Source organism: Leopardus geoffroyi, chromosome E2 (genome assembly GCF_018350155.1).
Source record: "Leopardus geoffroyi isolate Oge1 chromosome E2, O.geoffroyi_Oge1_pat1.0, whole genome shotgun sequence".
NCBI classification, from domain to species: domain Eukaryota; kingdom Metazoa; phylum Chordata; class Mammalia; order Carnivora; family Felidae; genus Leopardus; species Leopardus geoffroyi.
In genome coordinates this window covers 33,018,650-33,037,318 of record NC_059335.1, presented here as the reverse complement: position 1 = coordinate 33,037,318, position 18,669 = coordinate 33,018,650, and the positions used below count along the sequence as shown (strand labels likewise).

Genomic DNA, 18,669 nt, shown 5'->3' with positions numbered 1-18,669 from the left:
GCACCCCAGCGCCCTGCGAGTCCCACCGTCACTCGACACTAGCTTCTAGGACCAGCGGGAAGTTCCAAACCACATGTTCAAACACGGCCCATTTAAAATTGCAGAAGGGACAAATGGTGATTTTCCTGCATCTGATTCTCAGGTATCGTTCCCTAAAGCTTTTCATAGTTGGATTCGTTCAACATTTTTATTTCTACAGAAGCAGGTATGTTTAACAACATTTGAAGTCCAGCAACATTTAAGGATATGGGTGTGAATACATTTTGAAATGGCAAACCCCCAAGGACAGGACTATATTCTCTTTGGTATGTTATCATTGGTACCACCCCTGAAGGTGAGAGATCGTCAATACCATCAAAATAATTTAGAAATGCTTCCATAAAAACAGAACTTACTATGCAGCAGTCAACAGAAAAATGCCTTGAGTCCTTGAAGATACTCTACAAATCCAAAGGAGTTCTATTATTAAAATACAGTAAATTCTCAGTTTCCCAGAGGATTCTGGGGAGAGGCATTTTGTTGGCTCAAATATTCTTATTAAGAGCGTATTTCTACCCACATATGTAATTGTATTACCAATTTTCCAGGAATTAAATTGCTTTAATCCACTTAGCATTAAACGCAGACACTTTTAAGAAGTGATTCTAAAAGCACCTCAAGATCAATAAACATGTTAAATATCAGGACCCTGTAGGCGTATCTGTGAATATTTTTTAAGGCCCCACCATGGGTTAGTTGTGCAATATTACTGATGGAATTTCTGACTTAAAAAAACAGTTTTTAAAAACACAAGCACTACTACTCAAAAGATATTTTAAGTGGCCTTTAAGATGATGTATACATTTTGAACATTCTCAGAGGTTTGCTTTCCTTAGGTACAGAGCGTGTAGTTCTTTTTCCTGCTGTTACAGGTTACAGAATCCAATGATTATATCAAGATAAAGATGTTTTTCCAAATCAAGTGGCAGATTTTGAAATTAAAAAGTGTAGATGGTACAATTTCACTTGCTTTTTTAAAATCGCCGAGTATTCTTTTCTCTTTTTAAAAAACATTTATTGATTTATTTAGTTTGAGAGAGAGAAAGAGAGAGAGCGTGAGCAGGGGAGGGGCAGAAAGAGGGAGAGAGATCTGCACTGTCAATGCAAAGCCTGACTCGGGGCTCTGTCCCACAAACCATGAGATCATGAGCTGAGCTGGAATCAAGAATCAGACGCTTAGCCGAGCCACGCAGGCGCCCCACTGAGTATTATTTTCAACTTAAAACATCGATCGTATAGCTTAATGTTAGAAATTGAAAAATAATGGGATGAAATGATATGAATCAAAGACCTCTGTCTTAGGCTATAAGTAGTCTTCCATGTAGAAATGGTAAATTTAAAAAAGCGTATCACATAAATACTCCCTCTTACATTGAAAATGTGCCTTTAGGGGCTCCTGCGTGGCTCAGTAGGTTGAGCACCCGACCTCGGCTCAGGTCATGACCTCACAGTCCGTGAATTCAAGCCCTGTATCGGGCTCTGTGCTGATGGCTCAAAGCCTGGACCCTGCTTCGGATTCTGTGACTCCCTCTCTCTGCCCCTCCCCCCATTCATGCTCTCTCTCTCTCTCTCTAAAAATAAATAAACATTAAGAAAAAAGAACACTTGGGGCACCTGGGTGGCTCAGTCGGTTGAGCGTCCGACTTCAGCTCAGGTCACCATCTCACAGTTCACGAGTTCGAGCCCCGCATCAGGCTCTGTGCTGACAGCTCGGAGCCTGGAGCCTGTTTCAGATTCTGTGTCTCCCTCTCTCTCTGCCCCTTCCCTGCTCATGCTCTTTGTCTCTCTCTCTCTCAAAAATAAACAAACATAAAAAAATTAAAACATCAACTGTTGGATAAAAACTAAGAAATTCAATTACTTTGTGGCTATTGCTTCTGCACAATGCCAAAGTTTGGGGTACTTAAAAAAAATCCAGAGCTTGGATTGGATTGTCCAATGTCCACTCTAGTGACTGGGGTTATCTATACAAATGTTCTACAAATTCAGAAGAGAAGAGAAGAGAAATGTAAGTAACTGTGGGATGTTCTGCCCTGTGCAGTCAGGAAGAGAATCGTAAGGGCAGATAATCCCTTGACCCGTGAGGAGCAAGAAAAATACTTAATACCGCCTCCCACTTGAGGTAACTGTCTTAACTTCCAGAAAATATTTAGAATTAAGTGAGGAAAAAAAAAGTGCAGTGCAGTCATGCTGCCCTTTCTACAACCATCACGCAGAAAGGTTAAATAATAAGCTTAACATTCTGAGACCTTAAAAGGCATCTTGGCGGCTTTCCCCTTTCTTGGCTATATTCCTATGCTCATGCCTAACATCTGAATGGGCGGACTATAAACTAGGGATCCTGACATTAACGTGTGGTTGCTGGCGGCAGCCTCATTCTGATATGACCACACCTGGTCTAAGCAGCACACCAGAGCAGGCTTAAATTACAAAGCCCCTGGCGGAAGGTGGACGTGGCGGTCTCTGTGCTTGGTTCAGGGCAGGATTATACGCACGCGGTGGTGCGTAAATAGGATATGATGGTGATGATGGTGAGCAAAGAGGCCAAAGGCCGACCTCTCCTAATTTCACTGGGGATTGCTCCCAGGCAGCCGCGGGCTGTTAACAGGGGAGTTACGTCGGGCCTATAATTAAACTCTCCTCTAAATGAGTCAACAGAGGAAGGAAGAATTAATCTTCAACCTCGGGAGGACCCTCCAAGGTAGCCTTGGAGAGAGGGGGAACGCATGAAAAGCCAGAGAAGCAGGAGGGGTAGAAGCCAATGAAACAGCAGGCGAGGGGACTGGACGGTTGCCCACGCAGCCCCCGTAGCTGAGTCTACTGGATCCGGCCTGCCCCACCATAATCACCTGAATCAAAATGAAAGAGCCAAACCGAGGGCCACACGCAAGAAAGCACGACTGCCCTGCCTGGCAACCGTGGGTGCTTGCTGGAATCATCTGGGGGAGCTTTAAAAGTACTCATCTCTCCAGGGCGCCTGGGTGGCTCAGTCGGTTAAGGGTCCGACTTTAGCTCGGGTCACGGTTTATGGGTTCGAGCCTTGCTACGGGCTCTGTGCTGACAGCTCAGAGCCTGGAGCCTGCTTCGGATTCTGTCTCTCTCTCTCTCTCTTTCTCTGCCCCTTCCCCACTCGTGTTCTGTCTCTCTTTCTCCCTCAAAAATACATAAACATTTAAAAATAATAATAATAATAATAATAAACCTCATCTCTGGGCCCTACCTCTAGAGATAGATTTTTCTCTAACTCATTTGGAAAGGGAGTCAGATATCAGTATCCGTGAAGAGTTCTCTCTGATTCTGAATTGCAGTCAGGGCTGCGAACCACTATAATAATAATAGTCAACAATATTTATAAATCTTTATGTATCTCTATATTGCTTCATATTCCAAATAACTGACGGCAATTTAGGTAAGCTCTACTTTTGTTTTGTTTTTCTTTGCTTACTTCTTTTCCATCTGCAGTTTTCTAAGAGGAGCAAAACAAATATTCCTAGCTCTGAGGCAGGGCAAGACGTGACAAGAGCCAGCCAACATGAACTTGGCATGCCTGATTTTGTATACGTGCGTGTAAGAATGATTAAGAGTGACATTTCGGATTACAGGTCCGCCCTTCATTCTCCAATGCCCTGACCCTCTTTACAAATACATCAGAACAAGGTTGCCGCATGCTTACTTTACTAGAGAAACAGGAATAAAAGAATTCTGGAATGTTAGAGAGCTACATGTATCTACCCCCCTCCTGTGAAACTGCTTCTTTCCTCATTTCTGAACCTGCTCCTATACAGTTAAATAGGTTTCCAGGAACACAGCTTTTTTTTTTTTTTTTTCTTACATAATGTAAAGAGCAGATGTGAAATGAGAGGAAAACAGATTTTGAACTTTCCTCCTCCTCACCTTTTTAAAGGGAAAACAGATCTCTGGAGGGCTTTTTTGATTTATTCCAGGAGTTTTTCAAAATTTCACTCTCAATAACAACAAATTTCCTGCTCCTTGGAACTCACTCGCCAAATAAGCGACGGCCTGTTAAAATCTGCTCCGCTGGGGCTCTGCCCCGCCCCGCCCCACAGCACACACGCATCTGTCCATATATGTCCGGTACCTCAAAAAGCTGACATACAAACCACTCAGAACATCCTTCATTAAAAAAAAAAAAAAATCTGTTTTAATGAAGCTGTTTAAAGGGCCGCCCCAGTTCAGAAGCATTCAGGCCGGTGCAAGAGTGCAAGAGCTCGCAGGAAATGACAGCTGTTGGGCAGGGTATCAGCCACCGTGCAGACGGCGCGGCTAGGCTCTTGGCGGTCCCGTCCTCCGGGAGGGCGCTGGCTTCTCGCTGCCCGCTTCAGGAATACATGGTCAGCTGCAGCCATTCTTGGATGGACACCTGAACCAGGCCGCCTGCATCTCTATCCAGAGACTTGAAGGCACGGAACATGGCATCCAGGCGGACCAGGCAGCTGATGAAATTGTTGAAATCCATGCTTCCATCCTCGTCGGCGTACCGGCGGATGATCATCTGGTAAAGTTGCTCGTTCAGCTGGAAACCTGCTGCCTGGAGAGCCCCTCGCAGCTGAGAACTTCCCAGAGACCCAGAATGGTCCCTGTCATACTGCTTATAAACGCACTGCCATTTCTTGATGTTGTTCCAGAGGTACTTAAATTCTTCGAAGCCCAGCTTGCCGGTCGTGTCACTGTCCATCACAGACACGATGCTCCGGCAGGTGTCAAGACTAAAGCCGTCGGTCTTCAGGTCCTTGTGCTTAGAAAGGACTTTGTTGAGAATATTCATTAGGTCGGTGGCACCCACCTCCATGTCCGGCCCAGCCAGCTGTGCAAACTGTTGCCGAAACCGACGAACTTCCTCACTTTCGTTGGCCTCCACGTTGGTGAAATGCTGCTGAGTGGGAGGGGGTTCTGGGGTGTACTGAGCTGCCGCAGCCTCGCTGATGAAATTCACAATTCCTCCAACTATGCCGCCAATATTGCTTCCTCCTCCACCTCCTCCTCCTCTTCTCTGACCGCCTCCTCCAAGAAGGCCTCCAAGAGCTTCCCCAAGACCCCGATCAGCCCCTTCCAATAAAGCCTTTGCCAGAAACATGCTTTTGGTTTAACGAGCAAGTGTAAAAGCTGCTGATACCTTGCAGATGGCGTGGAGAGAGCTGAAATGGAGTCTCATTAGCTTATAGGTGGAAGAACTGGCTTTCCTGTACCTGCTAACAGGGCACCACGCCCCATGGTGCTATGTCTCCCCTCCTACTGAATACTTGATTTCCATTAGGTCCTAGCACCTGCCAGTTTTTACAGCACCTCAGTAAAATATTCGTAAGCTATTGTGTGCATGACGAATTACCAAAAGTACTATTTTAAAATGTAATATATTAAAATACATGCTTCTATACATCATTGACTTCTCCACATCTGAAAGATGACAATGCATTTCCCCAACAGAAGCTAAATGACTCAAAGATGTCAAGAATGTCTTTCCTAAGGAAGATTTGTTGTTAGAGCAGAACAGAATTCTTGATCATTGGGAGGATAGTTCTCTAATCCCTCTCCTTTAGCAAAGATTCCCCAAGTCCAGTGTTCTTAAGAAAAACTTGGAAGAGGGTAGGGGGATTAAGATGCAGGGTCCCTAGGTCCCATCCTCAGAGATTCTGATTCTGTAGCCTGCTGTCGGGCTCATGATGTACATTTTTGGAGTCTTTTCTGAAGTGTAACAGGCATATGTAGAGCTCAGAGAATTTCACACACTGTGCACGCCCATATCTTCACAGCCAGATAAAGAGATAGAATATTACCACCCCCAGAGCCTCATCCCTCCCAAGGGTAACCACTATTCTGATGACGAACACCATCGATCAATTGCTTTGCTGTACCTTAAATATATGGAGTCAAACAGTACACACCTCTTGGTGCCCTATTTTTAAAATTTGAATTACATTTCTAAAAACTGTGGTGGAATACATATAACATAGAATTCACCATCCTGTTTTTAAGAGCTCAGTTCCATGGCATGAGGCACCTTCATATTATCGTGCGACCATCACCACCATCCATCTCCAGAAAACTTTTCATCTTCCCAAACTGAAGTTCTGTCCCCATTAAACACTAACTCCCTGTTCCTACCTCCTGCCAGGCCCCGACAACCACTATTCTTACTTTTTGTCTCCATGAACTTGACTGTTCTAGGGTACCTCGTGTAAGAGGAATCACATAGGATTTTGTCCCTTTGTGACTAGCTTATTTCACCCAGCATGATGTGTTCAAGGTCCATCCGTGTGGTAGCATGTGTCAGAATGTATTTCCTTTTCAAAGCTAAACAATATTCCACTGTATGTACGGAACACATTTTGTCTATCCACTCGTCTGTTGGGAAGCAACCAAAAGGTTGCTTCCACTTTTTGGCTTTTGTGAATAATGCTACGAATGTGGGTGGACACGTATTTCTTCAGTTCCTGCCTTCAGTTCTTTTGGAATATATACCCAGAAGCAGAAGTGTCGGGTCATGTGGTAACTCGGTGTCTAATTTTTTGAAGAACCTCCATACTGTTTTCCACAACACTCCTTCCTGCCCTCCCTTCCTTCCAGCCATCCTGACGGGCGGCAGTCGTAATGAGTATGAGGTGCTAACATCTCATTACGGTTTTGATGTACGTTTCCCTAATGATAATAGACTGTCCTCTCATTTCTGATCTTGGGTCTGGCTTTTGTTGCATTTGGGAGATTTGATTTGATTTTTTTCAGTAAGTATCCAAAGTCAGTCTATGATGAGCAGTCCCGCACATTACTTTGAGAGACTCTACCTTTGATGCTAGCTAGAGAGGGAGGGTACCAGCCCGTCAGAGGTCTCTGGAAGGTCTACCAGTGAACTCAAGGAAAGGTGGCCAGGACATAATAACTAAACCATCACATTGCTTAGCATTTTGGAAATCAATTTCAAATCTGCAAAATGATGGTTAATACCATCTCTCTACCTATTTCCTAATGACTCAGGGTCGTTTGTTAGGTATCAGGACGTGGGCTCAGTGTTTAGGATCCAGAGGTGAATCCATCAGGACTGCTGTGCTCAAGGATCGAGGACGCCCCCCGAAAACTAGTTGTAATTATAACCTGACATCTACGTTCACATTTCTACTATTAATACTAAACTATTACATCTGCATATAGTATTCTTTGGTATTTAGGTATCACAGAATTCCTCTGAAAGACAAAATAGTCGCGATGAATAAAGAAAAATTCAGGGAAGGTAGGCTACTGAGGAAAGGTATGGTGCTGTATTATGAAGCATGGGGGGTGCCCGAAAGGGGTGCGATGAATTCTGCCAAGGAGAGCATTTACCTACACACGAGGTAACGTGCAGGCCTGACTACAGGGCAAGCCAGAGTTCTTCAAACAGACGACGGATGTGAAGGGACAGCGTAGTAAAAATACAGAGGAGCTAACAGGATGCATGGTCTTTAAGTGACGGACCAACGTGATGACAGTCCCTTGCCCGACACGACAGGCCATAACGGCAGATCCGCAGAACAGACTCAGGCTGGAAAAGGCTTTGAACCGCCAGGTGACAGTCTACCTCTCAGCAAGAGCTGCCGAAGCTCATTTATAAAGTCGAAAGGAGATGAGATGTGAAATTACTTTGTAAGTTGTGCAATTCTAGAATTGAATTATGATTGTTCTAGCCAGTGTCAGGGAGAGAACAGTAGCTGGGGGACACTGCTCTGTTCAGGACATGGGAGCGATGTCTCCTTCTGCCACACCCAGTGATTTGTGTAAAACACTCCCAACAACGGTTTTGTGACACAGCGACTCCAATAACTGGTCTCATGGGCACAACGAAATGGCCTCTGCGAACACCAAAGGCCGAATATCTTCCCTAACCACACAGAAGAAAGCACCACAAAAGGACCATCTTCCTTTTAGGGGATCACAGGGCCATCTGGCCTCGGACAGAATTGAATCCATTCACATGAGCTCCTCTCAGAGGAAATCACATGGGCTTTGTTTTTATAATATTGCAAATTAACCTGATAGCAACCACGCCACATAAAACACACCTCCTCAGGCCCAGCTGAAGTGGTTTTCGCCGAGGTTTAAATCCAGTTCCCCTCCTTTACTTTCCATGAAGATGGAGGGCATTTGGCTACGAGTTTCTCATAAGCCATCCTGGAATAAAACACCGCTATTAGATTAACAGGCCTTTTCTTCTCTGGACTATTTAACCCCCTGAGGCTATTTATTAGAACATTACTAGTAACTTTGGTTGCTGTCTGTGGGAACTCTACTGTCCATATCTGGAGGAAGAAAGAGTAAGGGAAGAAGACACATCTGCTGGAAAATTTAGCCTCCATTTGAGGGGGAAAAGCTACCGAACTTAAATCGTAAACAGTAATACGTGAATGCTATTAGCCACATTATTCGTAAGGGCCCCAAAGTAGAAACAACCTGAACGTGTACCAACCATTGGTGAATAACCCAAACGCAGTATATCCATACACTGGAGGGTTGTTTGGCAACAAAAGGGGACAAACACTGATCCATGCCGTGGCAAGGACGAACTGCAAAAAACATTACGCTAAGTGACAGAAGCCAGACACGTGACACCATATACTGTATGATTCCAAAATATGGAGACGTCCAGAAAGGGCAAATCTGTAGAGACAGAAAGTCTTTCTCCTAGACTAGGTCTAGAATCATACTTTAGGACTCACAACTCAGTAGTGGTTGCCTATGGCTGGGAGACAGCTGGTGACAGGAGCTAACACTTAATGCCACGAGGAGACACAGTGGAAATGTTCCCAAACTGATTTACGGTGATGGGTGCACAACTTGGCAAATTTACTCTAAAAATCACTGAATTGTAGGCTTGAAATGGGTGAATGGTATGATACGCAAAATAATGCCTCAAGAAAGATATACACACACACATATATACATATACATATACATATACATATACATATACACATACATAGACATATATATATATACATATACATATATATATATACATATGTAGGGCCCAACTGTGTCTCAGTAAAACTAGCAAAACAGGCATCGGGCTAGATTTGGTCCATCAGCTGTAGTCTGCTGACCACTGCTCTATTTCCTAAGCTGATGAAAACAAAGCATGTTGGTAAGGTTTAAGGACTGGTTGAGAGACTGTAGTCAGTGCTTAGAGTGCCTACTATTAGTTTGTAGGATATCCCACATTTGACTTAAAAAATACACACACACACACACACACACACACACACGACATACATAAAAAAGTCAACAGCGATGGTTTAAAGTAAAAAGAATACCGATGAGCAGCTCTAGTCTCAGTCCTGCAACTGACTAGCCCTGTAGCCCTGAGCACCATACTTCTTCTCTCTGGCTGGCGGCCTTCTGCGAAATGAAGAAGGTGGGCAGTTTGACAGGAAGGCCCTGCCAGCGCTAGAATTCTAGGAGTCTAGAGTTTCGTGTGTCCTGCAGTGGTGACGGTGGTGTCGTTCCTACCTTGCATTTCCTTTCCTTCTCGTGCCCAAGTGTTTTCATGCTACATGTTGACTTCATCTTCCTTTGTCTTGGGTCTGGCTGCACCACTTTTAAGGACATACTTACCCTCACCTCCACTTTGACACACTGTCTGCTTTTCAGAAGTATTCCTGGTGGTGACCCACCCAGCATGGTGCTCCTCCTCCAAAGAGAATGCCGAGATGGGGCTGCTGAACCCAGAAGGACATACAAGCTCCCACTTGCAGGGAATCCTTTCCATTGGAGGCGGGGCGGGGTGGGGGGTGCTTTCACCTAACTGCACCATGATCTGGACCAGACCTTCCTCATTTATTGATGAAGATGTCATGTTGGATGAAATCAAAGCCTTTCTAGAGCCCATATAGATAATATCTATTCCTTCTTCTTTATCATCTTGGACCGTCACTCTGTCAGAGGAGGAAATTAAATTGGTCGGACCAATTTGCTCTTTACAAAGCTCTGTTCTTTACTTCCTGATGCTCACAGAGGAGGCCAGCAATTGCTCGCTTGTGCTAATAAAAAAAGTTAAGCTTTAACTCATGCAGCCTCCCTTCTGTTTCTTCTGAGCACCTCCTAGGTATACTTGCATTGAGGAGCCAAAAATAAAGTGTATAATTCTCACGCTTAAGTGGATATTCCTAACGGGACAACACTCAGTGAGAGAAAATACTATAATGGATTGAATGGAGCAGCTCAGTCAACCTGAGACGTGAAGAAGGAAATGGTCAGACATACAGGACCACCAAACATTTAGGACGACTTGTATGACTGCACAGGAAGAAGGTTATGGCCTTTTTCTGTTAATTGTGTCATATACGCTACAGGTACATTTCGTATAACAAATCCTGATTAACTGAGATTTAGAATCAACAGGAGTTCTTTAGAATCAACAGGAACTCTGAGAAACTACATTACAAATCAAACCAGAACTGGAAATCGAAAGGATAGAAGACTTCACGGTTGGTGAGTGTTCACCTCTACCACTGTAGAGAGAAAGCAGCCATAGGCAATCCATAGACGGATGGGCACGGCTGTGTCTCAATAAAACTTTATTAAACAAAACAGGCATCAGGCTGGATTTGGTCCATCGGCTGTAGTCTGCTGACCACTGCTCTATTTCCTAAGCTGATGAAAACAAAGCATGTTGGTAAGGTCTAAGGACTGATTGAGAGACTGGAGTCCGTCCTTAGAGTGCCCAATATTAATTTGTAGGATGCCCCACATTTGATTTAAAAGCGATCACTCTGAATCTTTATTCTCATCTCCTCTGTCTGCCTCTTGCTGATACCCTCCCTTGGTGCTGCTCGTGTTATTTGTCTTTATAGATGAGAGAGACTGATTTCGAATTCCTCAGCTATAGATAGTCCAACATGAGCTCATTATCTGTTTTACCAACAACATTGCCTAACAGACCACCACCTGATAAAATTTAGGTAGGTGGTGATTCTTTCAATTCTGTAAGGAAGTTTTGAAAACTGTCGTGATTTTTCCCCTTTCTGTCCGCCTTCTAACTGGTACTTAGTTCTTCTGGCATTCACTATGTCCTTTGTTGAAATATTAGACAGGAAAGCGTGTGTGCACTTCAGCTCTTTGACACTCCGGCATTTTTGGCTATTGTAAGCTTCTGTAGATCTTTTATTGCCGTTTCACATTATGTGGAATGAATGCGTTTCTTTATCCCGAGTTCTTTCCTGTCTGCCCGGTTCTCGGTCTTAGTGCCAGCGTTAAATCACGAGTGCCAACAATAACAAGCATCTCGGCTTGCCCCTTCCTGTCCGACAAGGTGGGGTGCCGCAGCATGCGGGTTTTCTGCTCACGCTGAGAGTCAGGACCGGGCGCTTGCGCAGCTGATGTGACTGGCCGTAAATAGAGAAACCTTTCTGAGTAGGATGAGATGAACTTTTCTGTTCCGTTGTACAAGTTGCCCTGAAACTTTGGGGCCATAAGCCCCGCAAAGCAAAAAGTATTTACCATCTGGCTCTTTACAGGAAAAGTCTGCTGACCCCTGACATACAGCTTCTGCCACCAGTGAGCTTGCATAGTATTGGAGTGATGGATGCCGACGACATACTAAGCTGAGCGTGTCACGAGATGCGGCGAGGAGACACTGGCCTTGCTACCAGTGAGAGGTAAAGGGCAGATGACATGGCACACTGTCAAGCTAGCAATGAAGATGAGCTGTGCTGTGGGGGACGTGAGGACTCCGTCTCACAGGTACATCAGAGACTGCTGGTGAGGCGGCGGCACACAGGTCTGCTGGGGACGCAGCGCTGGAGGAGGACGAAATCGACAACTCCGAGACCCCGTTGTAACTGTAAACACGACGGCGTTCCAATGATTTCTGGTTGAGCCAGTGTGGTTCCGAATCCCATTAAGTACACTTCAATCCCTTCAAGAGTGCTGGCAAAAAAACCCCTAGTATTGAAAACGGGATTATGAATATAAAAAATGTCGAGACACCACGATCGTCTTAGCCTTCGACTCTGACTCATCTGGACACCCGACTCATCGGAGGCAGAGTTCAGTGTGCGTTCATAAAAATAAAGAAGCTAAATTCGACGCCAAGATGAAAAAGTTCTTTTCTATCTTTCAAAGTGATCAGACCTCTCCAAAGGAAATGACCCTAAACTAGGTAACTCTGGTGCGCTTTGGATCACGAATACCATGCTTCTGTGGGACCTTACCTGCTGCCACATACATACCTGGGAGTCTGAAGGGACCTGTCAGAGTGTCAACAGGGGGCCAGACCAACAGTGTATTTTTTAGGGATGAAACTGAGACAAAACCATTATGTATATAGTAGCATTACCAACGATAGCCAAAGTATAGAAAGAGCCCGAATGTCCATTGACTGACAAATGGATAAGGAAGATGTGGTGTATCTATATGCAATGGAATACTACTTGGTGAAATCTTGCCATTGGCAACAACATGCATGGAACCAGAGTACATTATGCTAAGTGAAATAAGTCAGGCAGAGAAAAACAGATATCGCATGATTTCACTCACATGTGGAATTTAAGAAACACAACAGAATTTAAGAAACACGCAGTAGGGGAAGGGAAGGAAAAACAAAATAAGATAAAAGCAGAGAGGGAGGCACACCATAAGAGATTCTTAAATACAGAGAACAAACTGGGGGTTGCTGGAGGGGAGGCGGGTGGGGGGATGGGCTAAGTGGGTAATGGGCATTAAGGAGGACACTTGTTGGGATGACCACTGGGTATTGCATGTAGGTGATGAATCACTGGGTTCTACTTCTGAAAGGAATACTACCCTGTATGTTAACGGACTTGAATTTCAATTAAAAAAAAAAATTACAAAGTTTTTATAGACTAGCCATAGAATGCACATAGAAAGAGTAAGGGAATGTGGGGAGATAGGTCTCTTCCCCCATCCCCCAAATACCAACACAACCACATTAGACTCTGGGAGAGACTGAGAGAGGCTTCGGGCAGCTGTCTGCACTGCAAACATTTCCAGCTGCTGGAAGAGCCACAGGAACACCCCGCCCTTTCTCGTTCCCACCCTTCCTCCCCCTCCCCTCCTCCTCCCCCCCCCACCCCGCCCCCCATGAAACATTGAGTTTAGCAAGATAAGCTACTCTGAGGGAAACACACTATGGCGTTACTGAACTTCTTGTCTTTCCCCTGGAACATTCCCCAGCTAAATCACTTAGAGAGACTGAGAAAACAAGCCCAGGGTGGGAGTAGCTCACCCGCACAGGGCGTGGCAACAATTGCATAATTCGCATTCTCAAAACAAAGCAAATCTTCACAGGCACAGACATGCGGATGTGTTAAAGACAAAAAAAAAAAAAAAAAAAAAAAAAAAGGAAAGAAAGACAAAGACAGAAAGGGGAGAAGAGAGGGAAAGAGGAAAGGAAGGTCACGGGCGCTAGTCACTAATTCCCCAGACTATTTTGTCTACCTTTGGAGATCAAAAGGAAAGTGCTGGAGAGACCATCTCACTGTCTGCAGCGAAAGCCAAATCACACTATACAAAGAAGCGACAAACCCAGTTGTAAGTGATGTGTGAACCCGTGGAAGCAGTCCACGCGGGAATGTGATTGCCCAAACTGGCTGCCAACACTCACCAGTCTAAGTGCCTGGAGCCCACTGTACCCTCTAGTTCAGAGGGAACCGGCTCACCGGGGGGTCATTGTGATACTTGTGCTGCTCCCTTCCCCACTTCCGATCTGCCCGTACTTAACACTGCCAGAGAAACGACGGGGCGGCCGGCAGGGACTGTCAGTGATCGACAGCCAGATCCTCATGATCTGTGGTCCTCACAACCCCGGAACTGCTGGCGGTGACAGTTTGACACCTGAAGGGAGGGCCGCCTCGACAGACATTGTTTCTAATTTTGATCAAATATCCCGATGAGCACAAGGTCTAAGATGTGCTCGAAACTTCCTCCTTGGTTCCTGCTTCACGGCACTTCCCATTTCCCCATCTCCTGTCCTCATTTGTACATCCCTGCCATATTCTTTCCTGTCACCACGTTCATATTTATAGAAGCTTCATTTAAAATTACTTGCCTGGTATCTAGAGTCAAAGAGGAGGATGCGACACAAATCCCACAGAAAGACTTGTAACAGTCCAAGCGAGAAGTTCTTCTGTTTTCCCAACTTGCATGGGTGGAGCTGATGACTTACTTCTCCTTTCTCCTAAATCTTCATCATGCTTTCTAGTAGTGCCACTGCAGTGTCAGGGACAGGGAAAGATTACTTGTGTGCCGCAAGCAAGCCAAGGAAAGGGCACTGGGCACTACCCAGAGAAGGTGGCTGAAGTGAGTCATGTTAAAGAATGATGAGTCTTAGAGATCACAGACGAGCTCATTAGGAACGTGAGTGTGCTCTGGGTAAAGGGAAAAAGAAGCCGTGTCCTCGTTGCTGTCATCAGGCTGTCATTTCCTCGTGAAGTATCTTTTCCCAGCGGTCAATAGAGAACGGGGACTTCCGGTGCCAGCCAGGAGGGACTAAGTCCAGTTGGGCCTCCCTCTCCTTCCAATTATAATTAGAAACTCTCATCAAAACACAGAAAGCAACTACCTCTGGACAAGACACCACGGCAGGAGGGTTGGTGAGGAAAGCCACAGCCAAAGAACAAGGTGTGTAAGGCAGCAAAGTTGTGGGAGACCGAAGGCAGTATGACGTCATCATTAAATTGTTGAAAGGGAAGAGCTAGCAACTCAGCTCTATTCACCACGCAAATAGCCTTCAGGAATCCGTGTAACATAAAGTCACTCTCAGATAAGGAATAACAAGACTGCAGTCCTAGGTATGTACCCAGGTGAAACGAAAGCCTACATTCACACAAAAACCTATACAGGAATATTCACAGTTTGTATTCTTAATGGCCCCAAATTGGAAACAAACCAAACCCTCCTCAGTTGGGGAACGGATAGGCCAAGAATGTTGCGTCCATACAATGGAATACCACTCCGCAAGAAAGGGGAACAAATTACTGATACACACAACAGCACGGCTGAATTTCAGATGCATTATGCCAAAGAAGCCAGACTCAAAAGGATATGTACCCTTCGATTCCATCTATATGGCGTCTAGAAAGGGCAAAAGCTGTAGGGTTGGAGTGACTGTTGGGGGTTAAGGGTAGGGCAAGGATTTGACTATAAAAGAATAGCCCCAGGGGATACTTTTTTGCACCTGTGATATATCTTGAATGGAGTGGTAGTTATATGCCTCGATGCATTTATGAACCCTCGTAAAACTGTAACCAAGACAGTAAACTTCACTGTCAATTTTATATGTTAAAAAACACATTAAAAATAGAGAACTTGAAACCTTGATACATTTTTCCTAAGGAGACTCCGTGACAATTCAGTTATCTAACTGCATGTACTGACATATTCATAAGCAGAAAATTTGTACCCCCAATACAATGGCTAACAGCCAAGCTTTAATTGAAGCCTTTGTCCTAAAATGTTATTTGAAAAGAAAATCTACTTGGTGGTCACACATTTTGGGGGAAGTCCAAAACCTTCAGAACAGAACAGTACCACCCCTGTCATCAATGTATGAATTTTGACATAAATATTTAAGTTCCTGCCAGTTAAAGAGGCCTTGGCAATTTCCGTATTACAAACATGGTTTGTATGGTCACAATCTTTACTTCTGACTTAGTGTTTAAAATAAATAGATACTATCATAACTGTTGCAACACACACGTGCACGCACACAAGCACATCATGATATTACTACTGCTCTCGTTTATTAAGGGGAACAAACAAAATCATGAAATTAAACCACACATTCGGCCTCGCTTCCTCTAACAGCGACCTGCCAAGTTCTTCTAATGCCGTACTGATTTATGCCCCGTGGAGACGGGCAGAGTATGAATGTCAGCAAGTTGAAGATCGCGTTTTAACATACCCTGTCAAAGAGTGCGAAGAGTTGTCTCAAGACATCTGAAACAGGCAACTTTAAATACTCTGCAAATTCGTCAATTCCGATTCTTCCTCCTTTGGAACAACAGGCAATGGTTGCGTACTCGTCCAACTGCTTACGAATGCTATCCCAATCTAACCTAAGCAAACAAACAATCAGAGATGCGTGTTGTCAGCCCCTTACAATCCACAAGGACATTTTACGAACATTCGTTTGTCTGAGGGAAAAAATATTGTACATCGTTACATTTGAAAATGAAGATAAAATGGGTATTTTGGGATACCTACGGAACATGTATACAGGTTTCTGAGGGTTTTTTTTTTTTCCTGTTTATTTATTTTTGAGAGAGGGAAAACAAGAGGGGGAAGGGCAGAGAGAGAGAGGGAGACAGAGAATCTGAAGCAGGCTCCGGGCTCCAAGCTGTCAGCACAGAGCCTGACACGGGGCTCGAGCCCACAAACCATGGGATCATGATCTGAGCCAAAGTCGGACGCTTAACCGACTAAGCCACCCAGGCGCCCCCCAGGCTTCTGAGTCTTTTAAAGGATATCGGTAAGACTAATTTCCCCCAAATATCTGTGCAAAAGAAAAGTAACTGAGAAGAGCAATGTGACAGAACAAGAAATGACTCATGAAAAGAAAATAAGAAATCGTATTGTAATCCAAATATTACTAATTAAGTCAAAAGTACTTATTGAGTTGTTAAAAAAAAAAAATACCACTCTTAATTTCTAAGGAGCTTCCAGGCTGATAATGAACGCACATTTCACAAAATGTTGTGTCAGGGAGATTCATTAGATAGGACACACTTCCTCCGATGTTAGTTATAAAAACACTAAAACACCAGAAAACGTACCGTAGCTTACAGCACAAATGCCTTTGTCTTGTACTAGTAAACAGGTGACTTAACACATAACTGCTTTCTTCTGTATCCAATTTCAGTAACTATCTAAACTTTTCAAATTTATACGAATTTTGTAAATATAACATCAAAACATGTTTGCTATCTAGAAGATATAAATAATACTTGCTCTATTATCTTTAAATATTGACCTCTGGGGTGTCTGGGTGGCTCAGTTGGTTAAGTATCCGACTTTGGCTCAGGTCACGATCTTGTGGCTTGTGGGTTTCTGTGCTGACAGCTCAGAGCTTGGAGCCTGCTTCAGATTCTGGGTCTCCCTCTCTGTCTCTTACACTCTGTCCCTCTCTCTCAAAAATAAATAAGTATCAAAAAAATATTTAAAAAAATAAGTAAATATTGACCTTTAACACAATAACTGCTTCTGCAGCTCCCTCCTAAGGAGGATGCCAAGGCCAAGGGAATCAATACATTCTGCAAATCCCTAATAGGGCTGAAAACAGAATGAATGGTAGTAAGTGGGAAACCAGGGGTGACACCTTTCATAGCAGATGGTTCAAATGGGTTGTTCATAAAAGCACAAAGGGGGGTTTTGGCCTTAAAAAAAAAAAAGTATGTACCCAGAAGAAAAAGGAGATTGAGGGTAAGTACTTAAAATTCAGCGATGGTCAGAATTGCTTCTCTACAAGTCAATTCATTTTTCACACGAGAAGTTCTGACCACCGCATGCCAATCCCATCTAATTACGCCATCCTTGCAAAGGGCAGCGGGGTAGGCTGACTGCTCTGAGACCCTTCTGGGCGGAGGCAGATCTGTGCTGGTCCATATCCACTCTCTCTCAGTCTCCTCCTGTGACCAACACATATGTCTCTGAGTTAACTGTCCTTGAAAAAACACAACTGGATGAACTAAGTAGGAGATAAATTCACAACTCTGCCTTCCTTAATAAACACCATGGAGGTTTGAGAGCCGAGCATTAATGAAACCAGGGAAAATAAGTGTAGAGGAGTTCAGATCTCTTTGGGACACCTTTACAAAACTGTAGCAATTTAAAGGTATACTTACTTTAATTTCCGGCTAATTTTGGTAAATTCCACCAGCCCAGCTTCCATGGGCAATGTTAGCTGTCCTGCTGAGATCATTAATCTGCAGTCTTCATAGGTGTGGTCTGTTACTGGAATTCCCAAAGCTCTAAACAGCATTTCAAAGCAAACAAATTCAATTTTTTTTTTTTTTTTTTAAGAAAGGTAATGATTTTTTCATTAGGCCTGAGCTGGTGAACGAACAACAGTAAACAGGAAAGTATTTACTACTTTTTAAACCAGTAGCTTTGGCTTATTATTGCAAAAGAGACGTATTTCTCTCCTTCTGCACAGACTTCCTGGTTGTTTTGTGTTTTAACTGTGACAATAGTTGACTTCAGTCTCAGGGAAAGGAATAAGGCTTATGTTCCAGTCCGGTGGAGTCTTTCACCAGCCGTGGACCTTTTGGCTCTTAACCTAAGCCTCGCTCTTGTCATCTGTATATAGGAATAATTACCCTACTTACTCTGCAGGGTTATCTATTGTAAAGATGGGCCGAAAATGCCTGTGGGAGTACCATTTGAACAGATACATTTGTCTGTACACAGTGTAAGTGACTAAACTACTCAAATCGCTAGCCATCTGCGTTTTTCCATCTCTCGAAACTGGAGATGACTTCTTGCTACATAATCTTCTGAAAATACTGAAGAGAACTGATAAGAGGCTCAAGATTTCTTCCAAACCTAAACATCCTCCACCCTCAAAGGAGCACATAACCCCTACTAGCTCCCTCCTGCTCAGAGATCTGATAATGAATTAGATTGGAA

At 44.1% G+C, this 18,669-nt stretch overlaps 2 protein-coding genes across 4 annotated transcripts in view; both read right to left on the bottom strand.

Annotated features, from left to right (window-relative positions):
- The window catches only part of LPCAT2 (lysophosphatidylcholine acyltransferase 2), a 70,346-nt gene that overhangs the window by 13,686 nt on the left and 37,991 nt on the right, over positions 1–18,669 (bottom strand). For all 3 annotated transcript variants that reach the window (XM_045442788.1, XM_045442789.1, XM_045442790.1), the window contains 2 exons: positions 17,886–18,011; positions 15,947–16,100 (listed from right to left, as the gene is read on the bottom strand). In XM_045442788.1, the coding sequence (XP_045298744.1) occupies positions 15,947–16,100; positions 17,886–18,011 (280 nt within the window). The remainder of the gene's footprint in view (positions 1–15,946; positions 16,101–17,885; positions 18,012–18,669) is intronic.
- On the bottom strand, positions 3,956–8,953 carry CAPNS2 (calpain small subunit 2). The gene has a single exon (XM_045442791.1). The coding sequence runs from the start codon at positions 5,132–5,134 to the stop codon at positions 4,379–4,381; it is 756 nt and encodes a 251-aa protein (XP_045298747.1). The 5' UTR covers positions 5,135–8,953; the 3' UTR covers positions 3,956–4,378.